This window comes from Hyposmocoma kahamanoa, unplaced genomic scaffold, assembly GCF_003589595.1.
Source record: "Hyposmocoma kahamanoa isolate Upper Pololo Valley unplaced genomic scaffold, ASM358959v1 92, whole genome shotgun sequence".
Lineage (NCBI taxonomy): Eukaryota > Metazoa > Arthropoda > Insecta > Lepidoptera > Cosmopterigidae > Hyposmocoma > Hyposmocoma kahamanoa.
In genome coordinates this window covers 10,452,562-10,475,384 of record NW_020654748.1, presented here as the reverse complement: position 1 = coordinate 10,475,384, position 22,823 = coordinate 10,452,562, and the positions used below count along the sequence as shown (strand labels likewise).

Here is a 22,823-nt window from a genome sequence, read left to right as displayed (position 1 = left end):
AGACCGCTGTTCTAAAAAAACCATCGATATGTCTCGTTTGGCTAAGCTGGATGTTATGTTACCTCGATAACGTCGATGATGCGAACGCGGCGACCGTTCTCGAGCGGCGACCCGTCGGGCGCTACTTCGAGCAGCGCGGGCTCGGTGCCAGGCCGACCGTTGCCTGTGTTCGCGCCCGTGCCCGTTTTTTTCTTGCGCCGCCGCGGCTGTGAGTCTACCGGTCGCCGCCGCACGTGGAACATGATGGAGCCTGCACCAAAACAAAATATACATTGCCAGCGTGTCTACGGGTATATTATAGCATATAAAACTGTTTCAATGGGTATTAACGCAGAATATGATATATTATTCCAAGAAGCTAAAAACACTGAAAACCAATAAAATTATGTCATCTTGTCACGTTCTTTAGGTAACTTGTCTCAGATAAACGCGACAGGTATATACAAGTACCAGAAAAAGGAATTGAAGAGAAATTTGATTATTTGACGAAACATTATTAGTACCTATCACGCAACCTTATTACTTTTTGTTTTAGGGAAATATAAAAATCATATTTCAGGTGAAAGCTTAATCGAGCGCGAGAAAAATCCTTTGCGAGTATGTACTAAATGATTATATACGATACGAAAATAAATGTAATGGAGGTTGCACCATTTGTAAACCATGGTATCCGCAACTCGTACATACATATGTGTAACAGCTTATATAGTTGCTTCTAATCACTTAGTTCGCCACATGTTCCTGAAGATCATATCATATCCGTTACATCGATGAATTTAAATATTCTGAAAAGACTGGCTTTGATATAAAGCCGAAAATTAGAATTGTGAGGCCTACATCTTTGTTGTTGTCTGCACTTGCGAAAAATATTACTTGAATGTGCAATATCCAATACGTCCTGTAATGATATGAGAATGAGATATAAAACCCTTCGAAAATATTCAGTACAGTAAAGCTATTTCATATGTATATAAATCACGCCATGACCGACACGAGGACTTTTGATTTGCAAACTACGTGTAGGTGTGGTAGAACTTTATGTATAATTTACATTCGAGGTGCTAGGTATATAGTATTGGTTCACAAGTTACATAATATTTTATATATTTTATTTGTATAGGTTATACTAGACACAGAGTCCTCTCTCCACATTCCCCGCAATCTGTACGTATGCTTGTTTCTGTATCTGTCTCTCTACTTCTCTACATTTCTCTTTCTAACTCTCTTTTTCTGTACCCCTCTCTTTTACTTCGTCAGTCATTCATAATTCATCCTCCATTTTTACTGCATGCATTTTTTACTTTTTTGATTTTGATTTGCATTTCATTTCGATTTACGCCTTACTTTAAATTGTCTATTGTATATATTTTTTTTTAATCTGCTTGACGAAGCGACCTTGGTCCTTGTTATTTATTCGGCTTCACTAAAAACCAGCGTAACGAGGTGTTTTTACACGTCTTGTTGCAAAAAGCTGAGTAGAGACCATTTTGGTATATTTTAAATGTAATTCTTTTATTTTGTCTTTTATCGTAAAGTTATTTTATTTTTTGTTATCATTCCGGCTTATATATTTTTGTCATAAGGCTACCAAATAAACTTCTTTTCTTTCTTTCTTTCTAATTCTCTTTCCCTCTCTTTAAAGCGGGAACTATTTAATAAAATCTTTAGCATCTTAAAGGCCTCCAGAATAATTCAGTAAATTACATTCATTAACTGATGCTAATACATTTATAAATATCGAAAACATTTAATACTTTGTTTTTAAAATAGTGTGACTACGTCTATGCATAATTTTAGAGTAGTACTTATAATACACGTGACACATAACAAAACTATAAGGGACAATCGATACAATAGGAGCGTTGTATCGTTATTAAAGAAAACAGGCGAACTAGTCCTGTGTATTTTGGTTTAAACATTTTTTCAAAGAGTTTTGTGAATTTTTTTCCACGTGGAGTTTTTCTTCACTACGAATTTATGCATCAGTTACTTGTAACTATAATACTTACCTCATACCCATGCTTACATGTCATACGTACTGCATAATTGACGAACTTGGCGGCCCAATGGTTAGCACTGTGGGTACTACGTGAGGTGGTCGCGAGTCGATTTACAGTCACTATTTAGTATATGTAGTAATGTAAATTGGTTCTGGTATTCAGACCAGAATGCTTTAATTTCGTTGGGGTGGTACTCATAGTAAAGGGAATTCCCTAGTTTGGTTGTATTTTAGCCTGGTTGTTATTATTAAAATCACTGCTATTTGACAAAATTATATACTAAGTATCGGGACATTTCTAGTACGAAATTTTAACCTCGAAGGCGACATAAGGTGTAACGCGATTTGGGAGCTTTGGAAGCGTTCCATTTAGTGGTTTGTATGGAGTCTTAAGTGAGCTTAGGGTTGCTAAACCGACTTTTACATCGCCTACAAATAAAACACCCCCGACAAAGGTTAACATTCACAAAGCAAACAATACATCTATATAGTAAGTTTCCCTTAATATTCTTGTATTGTTCAGCCTATCGAAATCTTCCATTTAGCTCATGAGCTCGGCCTTCACCTTTCCATTGTAATAAGCAGTTTTATTTCGAATCGTCCTTTTGTGAATACAAAAAAGGCAAAGGAACTTCGGGGCTTATCCCAAATATCGTTCGCTTATCTAAAATATTATTTCCTATTAGTTAGGCAACCCTATATATGGGAGGAGAGAGGAAAGGGAGGGGCGGTGTCACAAGTGAGACAAGCGCTCCTCTAGTGTCAACATCATTAGTGTGTACTGGGTTGGCGCTCTACGAGTTACGTGAACTGCTACGGGCAGCAAAATCTACGAAATATCGTAGCACCGGATGCGACTGTAGCTGAAACACTAATTTACTTTGGACTGTACAAAACGCCAATTTACCAATTTAGTCTCGAAATATTTACGTACAAACCTTTTAGTGCTATTAATGGCTTTTTTGACAATTAGGTCTTTACTTTCAAAAGCAGAAATGGTTTATAAATTAAAATTGAAATCCTTAAGAAATTAACTATAACACTATACATATAACGGGTTGGCAAAAATCTGTTGTTTTTGCCACTAGCTAACTTTAAGTTAAAAAAACTGTTCGCTGTTAAAATGTCATAATATTGTCAATAGTTATTAAAAAAAAATTTTAGCGCGCATTTTGTTTATAAAATTCTTTGAATGGATAGAATTTTGACGAAAAAACTATTATAAGTAAAGACAGGGGAATTGTAAAATTACACGAACGATGAGAAACAGATTGTAGATCAATATGGCGAATACATTATAATTGATAAAACTTTAATATATATTTTTGAAAGGTTTTTCATTTATACTTTGATACCGCACGGCCTTTTTGTCCAAACCTATATTACAAGTTTTACTATTAATCCATTATATTAAAGTCTAATGGTTATGAAATAAAATTATCAGTTGAATTAGGCTATACAAATTGATATACCATGTTTAAATATGTATATTCAATCAATGTGGCTTAATCGATTAAACACACGGCAACGTGATACTTATCAATAATATTTATGCTTAATTGACAACATAATCTCTATTTTTTATGTGTAAACGTACCTCAATCACTGAAGTTAGATCTTTTGGATCGGGGCAAATTCACACAAAACTTGGCAACTGTGCAGTTTAAGGAGCAAGCCATAAAACTTCGGATCGGCTAAAATAGTATTATTTCAATGCAAAAACAAAGCGAACCAAATGAACGGTGGCACCTGCACTGAGTTGAGAGGCAAAATCAATAAGCACTATGCAGTGGGACATAAAGTATTGATAAGCCTTTGTCATGGCGCGGTGCGATTACTTCAATATTGGCCCTCCACGTCACTCAAGACGTCGGACTGCTGGCCGCCGAATGGTCGACACACTCACACTCCGCACGAAACAACAACGTCAACTGTTTACACAATTTACTGGACAATATCAGGCCTTAATCATGCAACCATACAATAACCACTTTATGCTAGATATCGTCTGTTTAAAGGTAAAACCATTTTGTGGAAAATGTCACTTATGTGGTTTTCTTTTAAGCAGACGTTATATGAGAATCTCTTGCAGAAAAGATCTTTAAATTTCATGTATATTAACTTTAATACTATCCTACTTCATCAAAGCAACACTAGAGACAGGGTTTTACTTAATGGAGCTTTAAAGTTAATGGATGTTTGTGTAATTGCCCAATTAAAAATATTTAAACGCATTAAGGTCACACGAATATTTTAAATTTTATAACCAACATTCACAATCTTATATTAATAACAGTTTTATGGGTCAATTAAAGTTATGAACGTGCAAAACTTCATAGTTTACAGAAAAATGGTGGGAAGGGCTATAAATCAACAACCGAAGTGGAGGCAATTTTCGATAGAGCGCTACCTCACAATACATGTAGAACGTTTCAAATTCTTGTCAAACAGTAAATAACACAAAGTATCGTTAAAGATTCAATTGAGTTTGCAAGGTTGTAACACAAGTTATGACGTACACTACAACATCTTAAATCTTAATGGCAAATAATACTACTGCAAAAACAGCCCACGAAGGGTTAACGATAATTAAATTACCGAGTACAACTTCTTTTGATCCAGATCTTAGTCTTGAGCTAAAGGATCTGTTCAACCACATGTCGGCCTAACCGCGGCATTAACTTCGAAGCCATAGTCCGATGGCGAAGCAAGTATATACGTATACACAATGGATCGGTCTAATTGGAACTGGCACACCATCATGCGTCGAACACCACCAGCCCGAACACTCATAAGCAATGCATTACGTATTAAGGACTAGATATAAATCGCCTATCCATTCGCCGACGGGACATCGGCTTACAAGCTCGCGTTTTGTTTACGCGAGCTTCCAATGTTTTATTAATTTTATAATACTATCATGCATGTATAACGGTAACCGGTGTGCATAAAATAAAAAGGTATTTATTGGGCCATGAAGTTGATTCTACGTTTATTGCTATGCGTAGATGTGAGGTGCGGTTATAAATGTAACAATATAACAGACTAGTCCTTACCTGCATGATCATTTTACAGTGTAGAGCAACCGAAACAACTGTTAGCTCCAATAAAAAGAAGACATCGCCGCTCTTCTGGACAGGTATAACCCATGTTGAGACTCATTATTTATTACTAAACAGTAGATAAAAAGAACTACGCGTATTCTCTTTGTGTAGATACCAAATATAGTTCGTAAATTAGTTTCATTTTAGTATCGATAAGTTATAAACAGTAGAATAAATATAATTGCCAGTGCTAATTAGATTATGCACACTTTAACAAAGTGTCTTCTCCTTAACCAATATAGACAGATATTTTTATGGACAATTTCATCACATAAGTCACTTTCATTTTAACAAATTATGTTAAATTTAATTTGCTAATTACTTTTAAATAAAGGTAGATTGTAACTAGTTACGATGTTAATACGTTGCTTTATAACCATTAAAAAATACTTTTACACACCCGATAGTTCGACAACATACACCACGTAATGATAAAGGTTTTTCCATTCTATTCTATTCAAATTCAGAGTAACATATTAAGTGAATAATAACATAATTCTGGCAGTCTCCATTCAATTAAAATAATCAAGGTCTTAAAATTAGCAAAGCGCTGTTCTTAATAAATAAATAATATTATCCCAATAGCGGAAAATGACGTCGCGTCTAGGAAGAATAAACGGTTCTGCGGAACAATACGAAGTTCAATAATAATGTTGCAAACTGGGTTGATCAGACTATTTCATGTTTTAGTGAGAGAAGTGAAGGGCAAATTCTTTTTTTTTTTACTAACATAGATAGCACGAACGGTAGGGTAAGGGCAGGGCAGTACCATCGACCGCACCCGTGTCGTCATCGTCACCGCCGCCCCACCACCGTACTTCGGCTCGTGCCGATCGCGTGTCTGCGTGACTGCAAAACACTAACGCTTGAAACCGCCTCACCTGTTGCGACTGGTTTACTAAACTACAACAAACTCTTGACATATTATTCCGGTGATGACCGATAATCTCAACCAACAATGGTGGCCTTACACAAGTCATACAACAATTATAGAGTGAAGTATTCGCCATCAGTAGATGTAAAAGTAAATAAAAAGTAGGACAAAGGAACAGATACAGTTCTAAAACTATAAATACGATTTACCCGGCATCAATTGGAGCTTTGATCGAATTGTAGTTAACCTACATTTTGCGAAAGTTCGAAGGAAGAATATAGACATGTGAACTATTTGTCTCGGCTGTTAAAGATTTCTAAATAGAATATGTTCAAAATGTGAAATCAGTTTTGTTCAGAATCAGAAATGTCACTAAAACACAATGCGATTTAGAATTCAATGTGCACTGCAAACAAGGCAAACAAATGTGAAACGACAAGCGCAGTCGGCGAAGTCTTATTCTTGTCGCATAAATGTGCAGAGCAGGTGTCGGAGACAACATTGACGACGACATCGCCAGCTTCGATAATGTATTCGATAGTTCCATAATACGACTGACGGTCCTTGTTTGTACTAAACCAGCATCAAACTTCCAGTACGTATTAAGTTCGAAATAGGACTTAAAGGCAATCTCGCATAACAATGTCCCTGATAAGCGACCGAATGAAACGTCACTCTGAATTAAATCTGGGTCGGTCAGCACGTAAAATAGAAAAACTCCCTCTCATGTGAAGGTCATGAGAAACCATACAATAGTTTGTTGAACACACTACATTCAATATATACAACATTGTACGTTTTGCCTTTATCATGTTCGATTCGGAATTCGACATTCATAGGAGGACTATGGCCCTCACTTATTTATTATTTCGTTCACATTGTGTAATTTCCCGCAAATTATAAGCAAACAAAAGTACGTAATGTCTACCGTAACTCAATTAGCTACCTTTTAATGCTTAAATAAGGCCTAGCGTATTTTCGGCTTTTATGTGTTTGTAAAAGTAACAAGAGTCGTAGTTCAGTGTGGAGTCAGACTCTCAGTAACACTTACATAAGTGAATAATCTTAAAACTTTATTTCGAGTCACTCTATACACATGGGAAATATATTTCAATCCTAGCACTATAAATGTGGAGGACAAATTCTCAAACTTTTATTAGCGTCCGCAAGCGGGCGATGTTCTGAAAACAAGTGCCACTTGACACTGCGCCGGAAAAAGTGAATTGTTATAAAAGACGACAGCACTACAATGGTCCGCCTCTTCTGCACATTGTGTAACTAGGGTGGAAAGTAGATAATACAATAGCCTTGACGCCCGTATATTTTTCTCTAGATTCTGGCGGCAAGAGAATGTATTTTACTGAGGTCTACAACATCCACCGTTTAACGAATATTACAGATTTTTGTAATTATAAATGTATATGGTTGTTCATATAAAATAGTAACAGTAAGATTTTTTTAAATAAGAAAAAAGTATAAAGTTTGTATTCAATTTGTAAAATCATAATAGCATAGTTTTCTTAATTTATTCATTTTCTAAAAAAAATCGTTATAATTTATTCCAATTAAAAAATTCTAGTGGTCAGTAACACTTCTGAATTGGATTACTGCAGAAAATATGTTGCAAAATATAGGACATACACGGCAAACTAAATTGCCCTAGTGCGTAAAGTTACTATCTTTCTCACAGTTCACTGACTTATTTTCAGCAAAAACATAATCAATTCGAATGACGAAAACTCAAAAGCAAATGCTTGTAAAATTAGAACTGACAACACATCTCTAACTCCGCTTTGCTCAAACAAACGTACTCTGTATGAATAAATAAATAAGCAATTTGGTTGAAAATTGACTTCTGAATGCTATAGGACAATTCACGGTTCAAATGCTAATTAGATTGGGTATTAAGCATATCTCGCACTAATATATACATATATAATTAGTCTAGTAAGATTAAGGATTTTTAAGTAGATACATGATTGACTACGCAATGGTAGCAACTATACCAAGCAGCAATGGCACCGACCGCACACAGACGACGTATGTTTAAGTGGCGGGCCTTAAGTGAACAATACTTGGGTTGGGCCAACCACCCGGTCAAATAAGTCTATATAGGCATGCTTTACAGTAATATCGTAGGCAGGTTATTTCTATGAATATATTCTGTTTTTTGTTACCAAAGAACCAATAACCAGAAGATTTTATGAAACATTGCAAAAAGAGCAATTAATTTAAACAAGGACGGGAGTGTTCTTTATTGTGAACAAATATTTACAAGCTATTTACCAAATATACAAGCTCTTTTTCGTCAGTCATTATATTTAGACCTTATTTTTCGTGGTACCGAGACACGCAATAAAAGGGTAATATTAGGGAAGGTAGCTTTAAGTAATTGCTCTACTAACAGCGTAGATTATAGCGGTTTCTCTCCATACATAACAATAAAGGCCACGAGCTCAATACAAACACGCTTACCTGCATGCCAAACCACAAAGTCAATAAACACATTGACACGTAAACAAAACTGATGTCCCTTAGGAAATATTGGAAACATTTAGACGTCGCGTACAGAGTTGAATTTGCCATTTGAAGGGAATTTTAGGTCATAATGGATCAGTAAAGATATTAAATGAACTTGTACATCTCTTAACTTTGCTTTTACGAACAGCGACTAGCGTTATAAATCGCTTCAGTGTCTAACAAATCTAATTAGCAGCTTTCAATTTAATTGTTGTTTTGCAGGGAGCGGGAGCTTCCATGCTGCGACGGCGCAAGTCATACATACATATTTTAGTTAACAAGCAGTTACGAAATAAGATCGATATTTTGAAAGGCAATTAAAAGCTGTAAATGTAAAGAGCCATGATGTTTATGCTAAGTTGTCAGTAAGAAATAATATCCGTGGGTAATGTACATGTTAAATGTAAAAAGATTTATACGAACTAATTGAAATTCTAATATTTTTCAATATACTTTGTTGTAATGAGTGTTGTTATTAAAATCCACCACTGTTGGAAATTACACTATAGTGCGATTTGTCCAGATTCAATTTGGATTAGACAAGGTAAACTATCATTGCAAATGTTAATAATAAAATCATTAAAAAGTGGTTTAAAATTCTATTAACGTTCAGTTCATAGTGAATTAAACATGAAACACAGGACTTTCAGAGCCCACGTCAATGTCGGTATTATCAATTTGAATTGTAACTCAAACGTCCTTTGATTTCAGATTTTTGGCTGAATTGATCCGTCACCCCTCGACAAACTCGGCGCGGGCTTATCGAATTGAATTTCGTAACGTAGCAGTCAGCTCAATTATCGAAAATTCGGCTCAATTGAAATACACCATTTTAAAAGATTATGTCAAACATACTTCACACGTATTACGTGTAACGTGACTTACCCCATCGTAAATTATAGAAATACTACATTCCAATTAAATAAAAGCCGTGGTAGCCCAATGGTTTGACAACAGAAATCTAAATAGATTTGTGTGTGTTTGACCTACCGCCTCTCAAGCAGAAGCCGTGGGTTCGAGTTCGGGCTCGCACCTCTGAGTTTCTCGGAATTTATGTGCGAAATTTAATTTGAAATTTACCATTAGCTTTTCGGTGAAGGAAAACATCGTGATGAAACCTACACGTCGAAGAAGGTTCACAAAGTCCCCAAACCGCACTGGGCCAGACTGGCGGACTATGGCCTAAACCCTCTCAAAACTGAGAAGAGTAGCAAGTCAACAAACAATAGTATTTGACGACTCCACGCCGCTTAATTCTTAATAACGATACTTACTTTAGTAGACCATGTGCTTCAACAAGGCATTCATTAAAGAATCGAGTATAGTTGTTTATTTTAGTCAATAAATATAAAACCTGCATATTATGTCATAAGCCAAAAATCAATAGGTAACGTTGATTATGTTTAACGTTTCCAATAATACCGTCAGTACTATATAGTAGGTAAATGCTTTTATACCGGAAAATGAGTTACAAATGTACCTAGTTCTTGTGATTTATATCACATTAATAAATAAATACTAAAATAAAATATTCTACATGCCTACCAGGGATTACAGGAACTACGCCCCAATATTGCAACAAAAGTTTAGTTCTTAAAGCGGCCTAATTGCCTGATCATCCGTGATTTTTCGCGACTGACCGCACTTTTATTACGTAACATCTAGATCAGCATTTCAGGTACAATAAGTAGTTCATTGAATATGTTCATTATTTATTATGTGCAGCTGATATATATAATGATAGCCGACCTCATGCAGGAGATGGCACCTCTAGAAGAACATGTAGGTACAGTCAGAACTGGGCAATAGTTAAATACTTATTTGAATTCAAATTCAAATACGTATTTTGTATATGTATTTTAATTGTGTACTACCTAAACATGTATGTTGTAATAGGTAAGTATGTATCAATTGGGGTTCGGGTGGGTGCTATCAAGCTATCAATCAAAACATAAACAATAGTATCAATAACAAGAAAAGGCCCCAAAACTCAACTTAAAAAGACTATATTATTATAAAATAATAGGGGTTAAAGTATGAAATTGCCGATTTGTACTGAAAATCTAAATTGTTTATTTTTTAAATTTTTAACAAATTTATTTAATCAAAATAGTTGCCATTATTATCTATACATTGCTGCCATCTAATGGGAAGGTTATTAATGCCTTTGCGATAGAACTCCGACGATCTAGACTGCACAAACTGTGTGAAAGCATTTTGTACTGCCTCCTGGGAAGAAAACTTCTTGTCACGTAGATAATTGTCCAAATCACGAAAAAAATGGTAGTCCGTTGGAGCAAGGTCTGGTGAATACGGAGGATGACGAATGGTTTCTAACTGCAGTTCCTGAAGGGTCAAAATGGTTTCTCGTGCTGTGTGAGGTCTCGCGTTGTCGTGGAGCAATAATGGTGAAGATCGATTCGTGAGTCGGGGCTGTTTTACTGCTAGTTTTGTCAACATGGTTCGGAGTTCGGCACAATAGACATCTGCCGTTATTGCTTGACCAGATCGGAGAAAACTATAGTGAATAACACCATGCTGAGACCACCAAACAGTTACCATTACCTTTTTATTTTTTATTGGTAAGTTTTGCTTTAGGACACTGTTATGGCATTTGACCTGGGTTCAGCCATTGCATTTTTCTTTTCCGGTTATCATAAAGAATCCACTTTTCATCACATGTTACAATTCGATCCAATATTCCTTCATTTCTGTACCGGTTCAACAAGGCAACACAAGTTTCAACACGCGTTTCTTTCTGCAGATCAGTCAAATCATGAGGCACCCATTTTTCGTATTTTTTTATTTTATTGATTTGACGCAAGTGAGTCAATATTGTGGGTAAGGTAACGTTAAACCATGCCGCTAATTCCTGGGTAGTTTGACTAGGATCGGCTTCCACTATCTCTCTTAATTCATCGTTATTCACTTGTGTGGGCGGTCTTCCTCGTGACCCGTTCTTTAAGTCGAAATTTCCATCACGAAAGCGTTTAAACCAAAATCGCACGGTGCGTTCATTAGTAGACCCCTCTCCAAACGCAGCATTGATATTGCGGGCTGTTTCTGCCGCGTTAGTTCCGCGTCGGAACTCGTATTCAAAAATCACTCGAATTTTCGCAGTATCCATCTTTCTTGTCTAAATTGAATAACAAAAACAATTGAAAGTCGATATTCAAATGTTTCAAATTAAAAAAAAAAATCACAGAAACCATTTGAAAAAAGTTTCATTCGAAAACCTCAAACCATGAAGATTCTATGAAAATTCAAAGAACCTATTGCAATAAAACGGCAATTTCATACTTTAACCCCTAATATATACACAAAAGATTTGTAGCGACTGCTGCGACTCGCTACAAGGTATTTGTAATAACTTCGAGAGATATCCCGATTAATGGTAAGGAATATTTGTATTTTGTAATTTATATTTTAATTAAGACACAGCACACGTTTTGCTTAGCTCTGGGTACAGTACTGAATATATCAATGAATTTTTTTAGGACATATTCAAAGTATTTTAGCACATATTAATGACTTGCAAATACACACATCAAAAGTGTCTAGGGATCAAGTACGTTTAAGAGTATTGCTGCAATTAGGGTTAATTATATTAACTTTTTTGTCTCTCGTTCTAAATCGCTATTGATACTTTTTAGTGAGTTTTAACATTTAAATAAGGAGTATTGTTTAAAATTCGATAATAAGAAGAAAATCGATTGTCAATGTGGTTTTGTATAAAAATGAGTTATAGCGTTTTGACAAAATCATTACAATATCTGCATCGGAACCGAAACAATTTACATTATTATGGAGAAACGACATCATTTAACCCGAGAAGTGCTGATGCGAGCCGTCGGAATGTTAGAAGCTGGTTCCAGGCAATGTGCTGTGGCTTTCACTCTTAACACTACACACAGCGTCATAAGTCGCTTCTGGACGCGCTTTCGCATGACGGGCAGCGTGGCCGAGCGACATGGAGGACGATCTCGCATCACGACTCGCAGACAGGACCGGTATATCCAAAATACTGCTCGACGGAATCATACCATGACCGCCATGATGTTGGTTACGAGGCTCCACAGCTCCTCAGGCTTGCTAATAAGCGATCAAACAATCCGAAATCGTTTACGTGAAGTGGGTCTGCGATACCGAAGGCCGCTCAGAGTTCCACCTATTGCACCCTGCAATCGCAGGACCCGTTTACGATGGGCTCGCGAACACAGAAACTGGGAGGAAGAAGACTGGCGCTATGTGTGCTTTTCGGATGAATCCCGCTTCGGTATGAGACCGGATACAAGACGTACTCGAGTTTGGAGAACATCTGGACGTCATGAACGTTTAAGATACTGTCAGGAAGTTCATCCATATGGTGGGGGAACAATAATGATATGGGCCGGTATTTGGATCGGCGGAAGAACCGATCTCATTTGGATCAGGGGTAACCTCAATGCTCAAGTTTACGCAGAGAGGATTGTTTCAGATGTTATCATCCCTTTGCGAGGCCAGTTGGGTGATTCATTTCAACTAATGCATGACAACGCACGTCCACACACGGCTAGAGTCGTAACACGCATTCTTGCCGAAGCTCGTATCAACGTTCTGCCGTGGCCTGCTCAATCGCCAGACCTCAATCCAATTGAGCACGCATGGGATATGCTTCAAAGAAGAGCTGTGCCGAGTATGCATACCGTACATACTCTACAACAATATTTTGACTTGTTACAAAACACATGGGCGGCCATTCCTCAAAGTGATTTTGATGAACTCATCTTAAGCATGCCAAATCGCTGTAATTGTGTGATTCGTGTTAATGGTGGAAATACAGATTTTTAATTTTCTTATCTTTACAATAAAAATGAGCAAGATCATCATTTTCGCCAGTTTTTTGTCATTTAATTGACACCGTTAATTTGAGTTTTTTCCCACAATTTGCAAAAACATCAATTTTAGTTTATTTTAATTAAATATAGGGGTAAGCGGTTAAATAAAACATAAGCATTAAAGTAAGAAGTCGTCCTGGAAGACTGGATTTGGTAAATATTGCTTAAATAATTTTTATTTCAAAAATATTCACTTGATCCCTAGACACTTTTGATGTGTGTATTTGCTATATAAGATGGAATGATTTTTAGCCCAAAGATTAGGGTGATTTCACTTATTAAAACGTACAAAATACTGGTGCCCAGGACTGTACTGTATAGTTCTCAAGAGACACTAGATTTTAAAATCAATTTAAAAGTTAGAAAAGTTTGAAAGACAATCAAAACCGAACTCAATCAGAGTTTCCCAACACCTCTAATATCTAGTTAAAGTTTTGGGGGGTAACTTTCAGGGGTAACGGGAGGGAGGCAAGAGGGTGCCAACATCCATTACCCGTCGTTCCCATCCTGACCTAATACAAGCGATCCGTCTTCGGAAACGGCTCTATTCGCCCTTTGGTGTATATACTCGTCACCTTGACATTACTGACGACTGTTTCTTAGTAAAGAACAATTGGTACGCCTACGCGTTTACATCTATGTTATTGACTTAAATCTTTGACTAAAGTAAGGCCGAACTTTAAAAAGGATGAAACTAAAACGCATTGGCGTCGGCATCTTTACGCCAATGCGGTTTCTTTTTATTGCACATTGCCAAACCTAACGTCAAGTACAATTTCCGTAAACTTTGTAAAGACTCGATTGAGACAGATGAGATTCACTAAAGCAGGCTTTATTCGCTGCTCCGGTGAACAAGAATTTTGACCTACTTTATAGTAAATGGTTAGGTATATGGACACGAGAGTATGTAAGACAAGTAGATTTATGTTGAAGTACACGCTGCCAATCCTGCTTAAGTAACCTTAAGCAATAATGTATTCAGTCGCACGAATTTAAAACATTGAGAATGCGCTTCTTGATTTAATTTATTCTAATTTTAATCACAATGTAAGAAAGGGAAACTTTTAAATGAACATACACAACAAATATGCATGCATATGTTTCATACAAAATTAAGTAAAGCAATAAGTTTTAATTTTAATGTAATGATAATAATCAAACATGACAATCAAAGTTGGGTTCCTAGTTCACATTGTCTTAGTACGATAGAATTTTTGTTCTAAACTGTATTGTAAAAAAAATTAATATCCATCAAAATCACCATCGTCAACCCATTATCCGTCCCTGTGCTGGCGACGGGTCTCCTCTAATTAGAATTTAGGCTGTAGTCCACCACGCTGACCCATTGCGGGTTAGAAGACTTCACACGTGCAGGTTTCACCTCGATGTTTTCCTGCACTTAGTGAGATGCCTCTCACTTTCTATTTATCGCTACTAATCATTGACAAATACATACATGCCACCACAGGGACTCGAATCGTCGATCCCTCAAAAAAGAAGCAACCGATCTCCCACTAGACTATCAACCGCTACGTAAAATTATATATCATTTAATTCATTTAATAATGCACTGACTTAATAATTTCTTAACAGAGAAGGTAGAACTAGTATACTGAACTGCCTTTTTATACTACAAACTGGGAACAATATTGATCGTACAAACTCCGAAAGTCGTTTGTGTAGAGAACGTTAAAGGTCAGATTACTCCGTGGACATCCCAGTTTATAGGGTGACTATAAAAACCTCTGTATCGTGACATTTTGAAACACTATAAAAGTAGACAACGCTAAAATAACGAAATGAACGACAGACTTTTTATTAATAATAATTGTAGGCTAGTTAGAAAGTTGCAAACTTTCACAACACATGTAGAAGTCAGCTAAAAAGTGTAGAATGAACAGCGCCTAAACTACTTAACAACTTACGAGTGTGCGACGAAGTTCCACATGAGTCCTTTGAGCGCCGAAACACTAAAACACTGTATAAAGTATCGCAGAAATTGCGACTAGATTTTCAAGGACGGAATTATGCATATCGATTCGGCGAACCAACGGACATCGAACTGCGAAACGAGTTAAAAATACCATCACCGGCAAGTCGACCGGCATCTGCGAATACACCGGTCAGACTACTATGTGGAGCCACATGCGTTTGTTTACTATCGGCCCTTGATCGCAGTGCAACGCCGAATGCTGCTGAACACCCGCTTACACGCACCCCCTTATTGGGTGAGCTTTGTGAGCGTCAACTTTTGCTTGAAAAAAGCAAAAGTTGATGGATGGAGTTTCGTGCAAACTTACGTCGGATGCCCCAATCCATGTCGGAGACGCGCGTATAGCGGCGCGCTGCGCGGCGTCTGCGAGGCGACTGCCGCTGCCGCCTTCCCCGCTTGCGCCCGCTGTATACTAACACCATTGTGTCTCGCGAAGTGCATTGTGTGGCCCAACAGAAACCTCCTCGCGGAAATTATCTACTCTTCGCCAGTAATAAGCTTAAATTCAATAGCTATACTATCAGATGTTTGAGATTTCACTTTGCTTAGCCTAATCGTTGTTTATGAATAAAAACGAGAGTTGAACCGATTTTTTGTTGTTTTTTTTTTCTGTCATTGATAGCTTGATAACGCGTGAGTGACTGTGACATAACCTCATTCACTTTCTGCAATCACATTTTTTTATTAGTACAGAAACTACTTTTAAAATAAAATGACAGCAACGTACACTTTTCAACGACTTCACAAAAGTCAAAGTTACACGTTCTTTCAAACGCACCCAAACCACACAGAAATTGTCGGAATATAATTTGTGACTAAATTTTAGGTCATTAATGTTTAGTCAGAGGCCTATGCAGGGGGCTACAGACTGCAGCCTTCAGCGGTCTAACCAGGCTTCTCTTTCCAGGTATATACGCGTGCGTGTGGTGTGTGCGTGCGAATGCGTGGATGAGAGTCAGACAGACAGACAGACGGACGGACGGACGGACGGACGGACGGACGGACGGACGGACGGACAGACAGACAGACAGACAAAAGACAATCAAAGTTATGTATATTCTTATACTATCTAAGTTACGTATATTCGATATTTCAATGTTATGAATAAATTAATTATTAGAGGACAATTTTTGATTACATACAAAGCTTGGACTGCAAATTGGTCAGGCCCTCGGTAACAGTTTATTTTAATCCGGCCCTGTTCACTTTATCGAGTCCACATGTTACAAATAATATATTACGTAACATCACAATAACCGACAAAATCCGTGCGAGTGTAAACATTCGTTTCATTTGAAACACAGTAAATTTATAAAACAGAATTGGAGGTGCTCTAGGCGCATGCTCCTGGTTTATTGCGATTTACATAGTGTTTGTCCAAGTCGACCCCAACACGAAGGAGCCAAAAGGGAGTTAAGATTTTTAGCAAGATATGTATTAGTGTACATCTGTTCCATCATAGAGCCTAAACTTATTTCAAAGTTTGAGGAATCGTTGGATTTATCTCGATTGATCGGCTGCATATTTTTATAATAATCTCAATATTATAAGGTCGTCGGTGGTACTACAAAGTAATCAATGGAGTCTTTTACTATTATTATAGATACTAACTAATTTTACCTCGTCGTCCCATATATGTATACGTCCTACTGATAAGCATAGATCACCTGGTCGTTTTTAATTTAGCTTACATATCTTTGTCAAAGTTCATTCAACGAAAACACGATGTAGAGGCTAAAATAATAACAAAATATTGAATTTATTGACGACATTCCTCTGTTAAAGAAAGCCTAAGCCGAAATTTGCGAAACCAATTAGATTATTCTAAAGGAATAAAAAATCGTAATAATGTAGGAAATGAAACCATTTCTTCGGATCTAAATCGCGTATATCTGGTTTTTTTTATGTGTATGTGTAACAATCGCGAAAACCTAGGAACTCGATCAATAATAACGGTTTGTTCTAGCTGGAATCAATACCCTACTAATTACGTCCAACCTTACAGTACGGATCAAAATGTTCATAGTTTAATGTGTCCGAATAAACACCGCGTGTTGATTAATCAATATAGAAGTTAGTTTCACAATCTCATTCACCCCTGGTCATTTCTACCATTTACATGACAGTGCTTAAAATGGCATAATTCGATGAGATACAATACCATGACTAGGAATTCAACAAATACGACCAAAATAAAAACGGTTTTTTTTTATTTATTTTAAATTATTTTTAATTTTTAAAATTACCTGTTTTACAACAAGTATCGCTTGCAGCGAGCTCTATGTGCTTATTCATTTGAATTTCGTTTGTCACTTCATATTTCTCGGTTATAGTTGTTGAAAACTCAACAAATAGATTTAGTAGGTAGCTAGTTATGCTTTGTGGTAGCCCGCGCTCCATACAAATTAGAGCTTAACTCTAGGCATCACAAGCGAGGTACATACCTATATACTTGTAGGCAGCCGACGCTGCACAATGCGCTAAAGTGCATAACAACTCCAAGAATAGATAAGGCCTTAGCTTTAGAAAGTATATTTTGTAATTCATTATTAAATATCCAGTCTCCAAATCGGTCGGATGTCCTAGTTAATCGTAGTTTTATTTAAAAAAAATCTTCAATCGCTCCCGAAAACTTGACTCGCGCAGCCGATAGGCTTACCACGGTGGCTGTCGTCTCACGTCCGAGTAACTCAAAAAGTGATTTTTATTCAAAAGTATTTTTTTTTCGCCATAAAAACTGTTTCGTGAGTATCAAACTATACACACGAACTATGTGGTGAACGGACTGAGCAGTGCAGCTAAGGTAATCCTCGAACCAAATAAATTCATCAACGTCGGAGAAGCATGAAGAAGAACATGAGAGCGGCGGGCTGGTGAGTAAGACCTATCATTCTCTTGGTTCAGTTATCTTGGGATCAACCCTCTCCCATTTTAACGTAATCTGGTTTCTAAGTGATTTAATTAAAAGTGTATTAAAATTTAAATTTGACGTAAAGATTTTTAAGTGAAGTGCGTGTCTCTATATAAAACACCATAGGGCGAATATTAGTTCTTATTGCGCAAGTTTAAGTTATTTTAAAGTAAATTTAGTACAGCATGGAGGAAATTCGTTTGATTCCAAATGAAATGTTGAAACTTATTCCACAATTTAATGAAGATAGACCACAACTTAATTTATACATAAGAAAAAGTGAATAGATAATTGCACGTTTTCGCGGGAATCAAACTCAAAACCAGTATGTAATGCACGCGGTGACTAGCCGCCTGAGCAGTGACGCCTCCGCTCTTATCAGCGAACGCGACGACATCGATTTGTGGAATGAAGTTAAGGCATTGTTAATCCAACATTTTGGAGATTCGCGCTCGGAAGAGTGCATTGCAATTGAATTGGAATCTTTAAAAATTCGTCAAGGCAAGAGTTATGGTGACTTTTGTAAAAAAATCCAATCCGTTCGTTCTAATTTATTTTCAAAGGTTAATTTAATTGATGACGAAAAAATGAAACAAAGTAAAATGATTATTTATAATAACATGGGTTTGAACGTTTTTTATATAAATTACCGGAAAAAAAAGTGCGCGTTGTCCGTCTACATACCCCTGAAACTTTAGAAGGTGCACTTGAAATTGTATTAGAAGAAGTGAATTTCTTAGATCAGTATAACACAAAAAATAAAACGAACTCTCTTTCAACTCAAAAGCCATCGGCGCCACATCCCAGCAACAGTTACTTCTTTGGTTCTAAACCTAACTCAATAAACCCAAATAATATATTTGGCAACAGACCTAACACTTCCCAAGGTCAAAATCCACCCCCAAAATTTAATTTTGGTATACCTCAAAGGCAGATTAATACACAACCTCAGCAACAATTTGGCTATAGGCCTAATTACCAAAATACCCAAAATTTTAAATTTGGTAACGTACCACCCCCGCAATATTCGCGTAACCCTCCAATGCAACTTGGATATAGACCAACAGGTCTGCAACCCCAAGCTACAATGCGACCCCAACAGTTTGGCAAACCATATCAGGCTAATAATCAGCAGCGTTATACCGCTCCAGCTAGGTATCCAGAGGACGTGACTATGCGTTCTGTAATCCTTAGGAGAAGTCAGCCACAAGGGTTCCGTGTTAATGAGTTAGAATTGTGTGACAGCGATACTTACCGTGGAGATGACCTCTTTCACTCAGAGAATTACTCTGAAAATACTTACCCCGAAGATAGTAACCCTGAAAATAATTACACGCGAGACTACTTAGCGATCGAAGCAAGTAATGATAATATAGAAGCTGATATAGAGTCAGTTTCGACGACTCCCAGCCCTGTAAATTTTTCTTTAATTGCCCGGAACAACAAAAACAAGTGATAGAACTTAATTGCGATAAACGCCTAAAATTACCATATATACATATTCCCGAGATAAATGCTAATTTCATGATCGATACAGGAAGTATGCGATCATTCATCAATCCCAAAAAGGCTTATGAGTATTTCCGCCCACAAATTCGACACGAGCTTTTCGAAGTAGTTAGTGCACACGCAAGTAGCCACGACAATGAAGTTATCGCTATATCCCTACCCCAACATTTGGACATGCAGAAGTTCATAAGTTTTATGTCTTTAATGTAGATTGAAAATGTGACGGTTTGACCGGATATGACCTCTTGACTAAATTAGGTGCTATAATTGACCTGAAAATGCAAACCTTGAATACAGAATTATGAAAGATATTCGGTGAACATCCCTGCTCGATCTGAAACACGCGTGAAAATCCCTACGACTTATACTCTGGTGAAGGTATTTTAAGTTACACAGTATTCGGAGATGGTGTTCGAATGCCATCCGCTCTCGTTAGCTGTATTGATGGTTATGCAACGACACTAATACAAAATACACTTAATGAGGACATGGAACTAAAAATTCATAGCCCTTTCAAAATTTTTAAATACGATCCTACAAGATGCGAAGTGAATACGGTACATAGTATGAATAATATTGAAGTATGCAAGTTATTGACTAGAACTTAAATAAATTAAGACTTGACCACATGAATGAAGAAGAAAGAGAAAGTATTTCAAAATTGTGTGAAGAATACAAGGACATTTTCTACAGTGAACATCTACCCCTAACCTTTACAAACCATGTTAAACACTTTATACGGATCAAAAACGAGGAACCGATTTGTACTAAGCCTTACAAGCAAGGGCTCTATCTGAAGAAATCAAAAATCAGGTTGAGAAACTGCTTTAAGATAACGTGATACAAGAATCGCACTCCCCGTTGAGCGCTCCTGTCCATTTAGTCCCAAAAAAAACCAACGCCTCAGGCATTAAAAAATTTAGGATGGTGATCGATTTCCGACGATCAAATGAAATAACGGTTGACGACAAATACCCCCTGCCGAATATAACAGACATTTTGATAAACTAGGAAAAGCCCTCATTATTATACGACATTGGATTTAGCAAGTGGGTATCATCAGATTGAGGTGAATGAAAGCGATCGATCCAAAACGGCCTTCAGCACCCAATTCGGGCATTATGAATTTTCACGAATGCCGTTTGGCCTCAAAACCGCGTCTGGCACGTTCCAGCGCGCTATGGACAATATACTTCGTGGACTGCATGGAACATATTGCCTTGTATACCTCGACGATATAATAGTATTTTCATCCAGTTTGCAGGAACATATCTCAAAATTAAGAACGGTATTTGACTGACTTCGACAGACAAATCTAAAAGTACAATTAGACAAATCGGAATGTTTACGACCTGAAGTACAGTACTTAGAACACACAATCACGAAAAAAGGACTAAAACCGAATGATGACAAAATAAAAGCCGTATTGAACTTCTCCCTACCGAAAACAACGACTGAAATAAAGAGTTTCCTTGAATTAGTCGGTTACTATCGACGTTTCATAAAAGAACTTTCAAAAGTTACTGAACCCCTGACTTCCTATCTAAAAATGCGTAACAAAATTAAAATTGACCACAGGTACATTGAGGCTTTCGAAAAATGCAAGGAACTTCTGACAAGAGCTCCTCTTCTGCAATACCCCGATATGGAAAAACCTTTTATTCTTACAACCGACGCTTCGACAGTAGCCTTAGGTGCTGTTTTGTCCTAAGGCCCTGTGGGTTCTGATAAACATGTAGCTTATGCAAGTAGGACCTTAAGTGACAACGAGTCTAAGTACAGCACAATTGAACGCGAACTTATAGCGATAATTTGGGCGGTCCGACACTTTAGGCCATATTTGTATGGACGTAAATTTCACATTTACACTAATCATCGACCATTAGCCTGACTGTACTCTCTCAAAGAACCTAACAGTAAATTGACGAGATGGCGTTTGCGGCTACAAGAATACGATTTCGATATTATTTAAAAAAACGTGAAGCAAAATACAAACGCTGACGCCTTGTCTCGCATTCAAATGAATGCTCTTGACTCCGAACTTGAAAAGCAATCAATGGTAGTGAGCATCAACGATTTAGATAGTAAGACTGACTTGATACAGATTTCTGACTCCTCTTCAACCATAGACGTCCCTGAAACGTTAGCTCTTGACAACGACGGTACCTACCCATTGCCGTCGGACTCTTCTAGTAGAACCAGCACAGCACACTCCGATGATGAACTTGAATTTCACGGAATACCCATACTTAGAGAAGCTATAGACACTAAACACAACCAAATTCTTGTTTACCTCTTGCATAGACCACATCTCTCAGTAAAAGACTTATCCAGGCCCAAACACAAAATTTTATAAGTACATATTCCTGAAAACGATAACGATATGATAAAAGAATTTTTGCTAAAGTACATAAAAAACAAAGGAAAATATTTCATTTATTTCGAGACCAAAACACTTTGAAAGGATTTTGCTAGAGTGGTAATTAATTTATTTAAGAGTGGAAATGTACAATTTTTTTAATGTACCGACCGAGTGATATATGTTGAGGATGAAAAGCAACAGGTTGCGATTATCCGGAAATTACATGAAGGCAAAAGTTGTCATAGGGGCATTAACGAAACAATGGCCCGAATTCGGCGAAATTATTTTTGGAATAATATGCAAGACACTATTTCGGTAATTTTGAATGAATGTGAGCTATGTCGCAAGATGAAGTATGACAGGAAACCCATAAAACCCATATTGCAACTAACGCAAACTCAAAATACCCGCTTTCAAGACATTTTTATAGACCTATTTTCAATACACAACAAAACGTACCTAACCTTAGTGGACGCATTTAGCAAACTCGGACTGGCTATAGAAATCCCGAATCGGTCTATATCAGAAGTAGTACGCGCATTAATATAATATTTCTCATTTTACGGCACCCCTAGAAAAATCAGCTGCGATCCCAGCTCTGAGTTTAACAACGAGCTTATGAGAGAAACTTTAGCCTTCCATAAAGTGGAACTTCACATATCAACGCCTAATAA

The 22,823-nt window shown here is 37.0% G+C and overlaps 1 protein-coding gene across 5 annotated transcripts in view; it reads right to left on the bottom strand.

The window, feature by feature from the left end:
- Positions 1-22,823, bottom strand: part of LOC113236920 (afadin) — a 94,547-nt gene that overhangs the window by 30,892 nt on the left and 40,832 nt on the right. For 4 of the 5 annotated variants that reach the window (XM_026473142.1, XM_026473140.1, XM_026473143.1 and 1 more), the window contains exon 10: positions 63-250. In XM_026473142.1, coding sequence (XP_026328927.1) covers positions 63-250 — 188 coding nt within the window. Of the gene's footprint in view, positions 1-62; positions 251-15,674; positions 15,888-22,823 lie in introns of those variants that run through there. The other variant, XM_026473144.1, reaches the window with a different exon arrangement.